This window comes from Leptosomus discolor, unplaced genomic scaffold (assembly GCF_034619465.1).
Source record: "Leptosomus discolor isolate bLepDis1 unplaced genomic scaffold, bLepDis1.hap2 HAP2_SCAFFOLD_35, whole genome shotgun sequence".
NCBI lineage: Eukaryota > Metazoa > Chordata > Aves > Leptosomiformes > Leptosomidae > Leptosomus > Leptosomus discolor.
In genome coordinates this window covers 2,849,760-2,851,074 of record NW_028237764.1, presented here as the reverse complement: position 1 = coordinate 2,851,074, position 1,315 = coordinate 2,849,760, and the positions used below count along the sequence as shown (strand labels likewise).

General features: G+C 52.9%; 1 protein-coding gene across 1 annotated transcript; it reads right to left on the bottom strand.

Moving 5' to 3' along the window:
• Positions 1 to 966, bottom strand: LOC147413035 (olfactory receptor 14A16-like). Its single transcript, XM_086480907.1, has one exon. It carries the CDS (start codon positions 964 to 966, stop codon positions 1 to 3), a length of 966 nt encoding a protein of 321 aa, XP_086337033.1.
• Between the last annotated feature and the right edge of the window lie 349 nt (positions 967 to 1,315).

Here is a 1,315-nt window from a genome sequence, read left to right as displayed (position 1 = left end):
CTAGTGATACGCAGAAAAAGATGAGCAGTTCATTGCTGCTTCTGAGAAGCAATCAGTCATCAGTTTCCTCAGGGCATCCTTGAGCTCCTGGTTCCTCATGCTGTAGATGAGGGGGTTCACTGCTGGAGGCACCACCAAGTACACAACGGCCATCACTAGGTTCAGGAAAGGGGAGGAGATGGAGGGGGGCTTCAGGTAGGCAAAAAAAATTGTGCTGAGAAAAAGGGAGACCACGGCCAGGTGAGGGAGGCAGGTGGAAAAGGCTTTGTGGCGTCCCTGCTCCGAGGGGATCCTCAGCACGGCCCTGAAGATCTGCACGTAGGACACCACAATGAACACAAAACAACCAAAAGCTAAACAGACACCAACCACAAGTACCCCAGCCTCCCTGAGGTAGGTGTCTGAGCAGGAGAGCTTGAGGATCTGGGGGATTTCACAGAAGAACTGGTCCACAGCATTGCCTTGGCAGAGGGGCAGTGAAAATGTATTGGCCGTGTGCAGCACAGCATAGGGAAAAGCAGTGCCCCAGGCAGCTGCTGCCATGTGGACACAAGCTCTGCTGCCCAGGAGGGTCCCGTAGTGCAGGGGTTTGCAGATGGCAACGTAGCGGTCGTAGGACATGACGGTGAGGAGACAAAACTCTGCTGTCATCAAAAAGACAAGGAGAAAAACCTGGGCAACACATCCTGAGTAGGAGATGGCCCTGGTTCTCCAGAAGGAATTGACCATGGCTTTTGGGAGAGTGGTGGAGAGGGAGCCCAGATCAAGGAGGGAGAGGTTGAGGAGGAAGAAGTACATGGGGGTGTGGAGGTGGTGGTCACAGGCTACAGCGGTGATGATGAGTCCATTGCCCAGGAGGGCAGCCAGGTAGATGCCCAGGAAGAGCCCGAAGGTCAAGAGCTGCAGCTCCTGTGTGTCTGCGAACGCCATGAGGAGGAACTCTGTGATGGTGCTGGCATTGGACATTATTTCATTGCAGGAATGGGAGACTGTTGAAAGAGAAGAAGACATTGACAGGTCAGGTCAGATTTCTCTGAGCCAGTCTTATGCCATTTCTCACACATAACTGCCTCAAAGGCTTTTTTTTTGGGGGGGGAACATCGGTCAGTTCTTTTTTGTGGGTTTAGGACTAATGGGCAGGGGCTCTGTCCATGGGCTCCAGAGAAGTCAGACCTGTGCTATTGCAGTGGTGTCAAACAGCCCGTGCATTCGGTAGGTGTTCCTGGCAATGGGTGCCTTCAGTCCTGTGAGAGGTATTTCCCTCAGTGACCATGTGAAATTTGTCCCTATTTATTGCAGTGCGATGGAGTCAGCA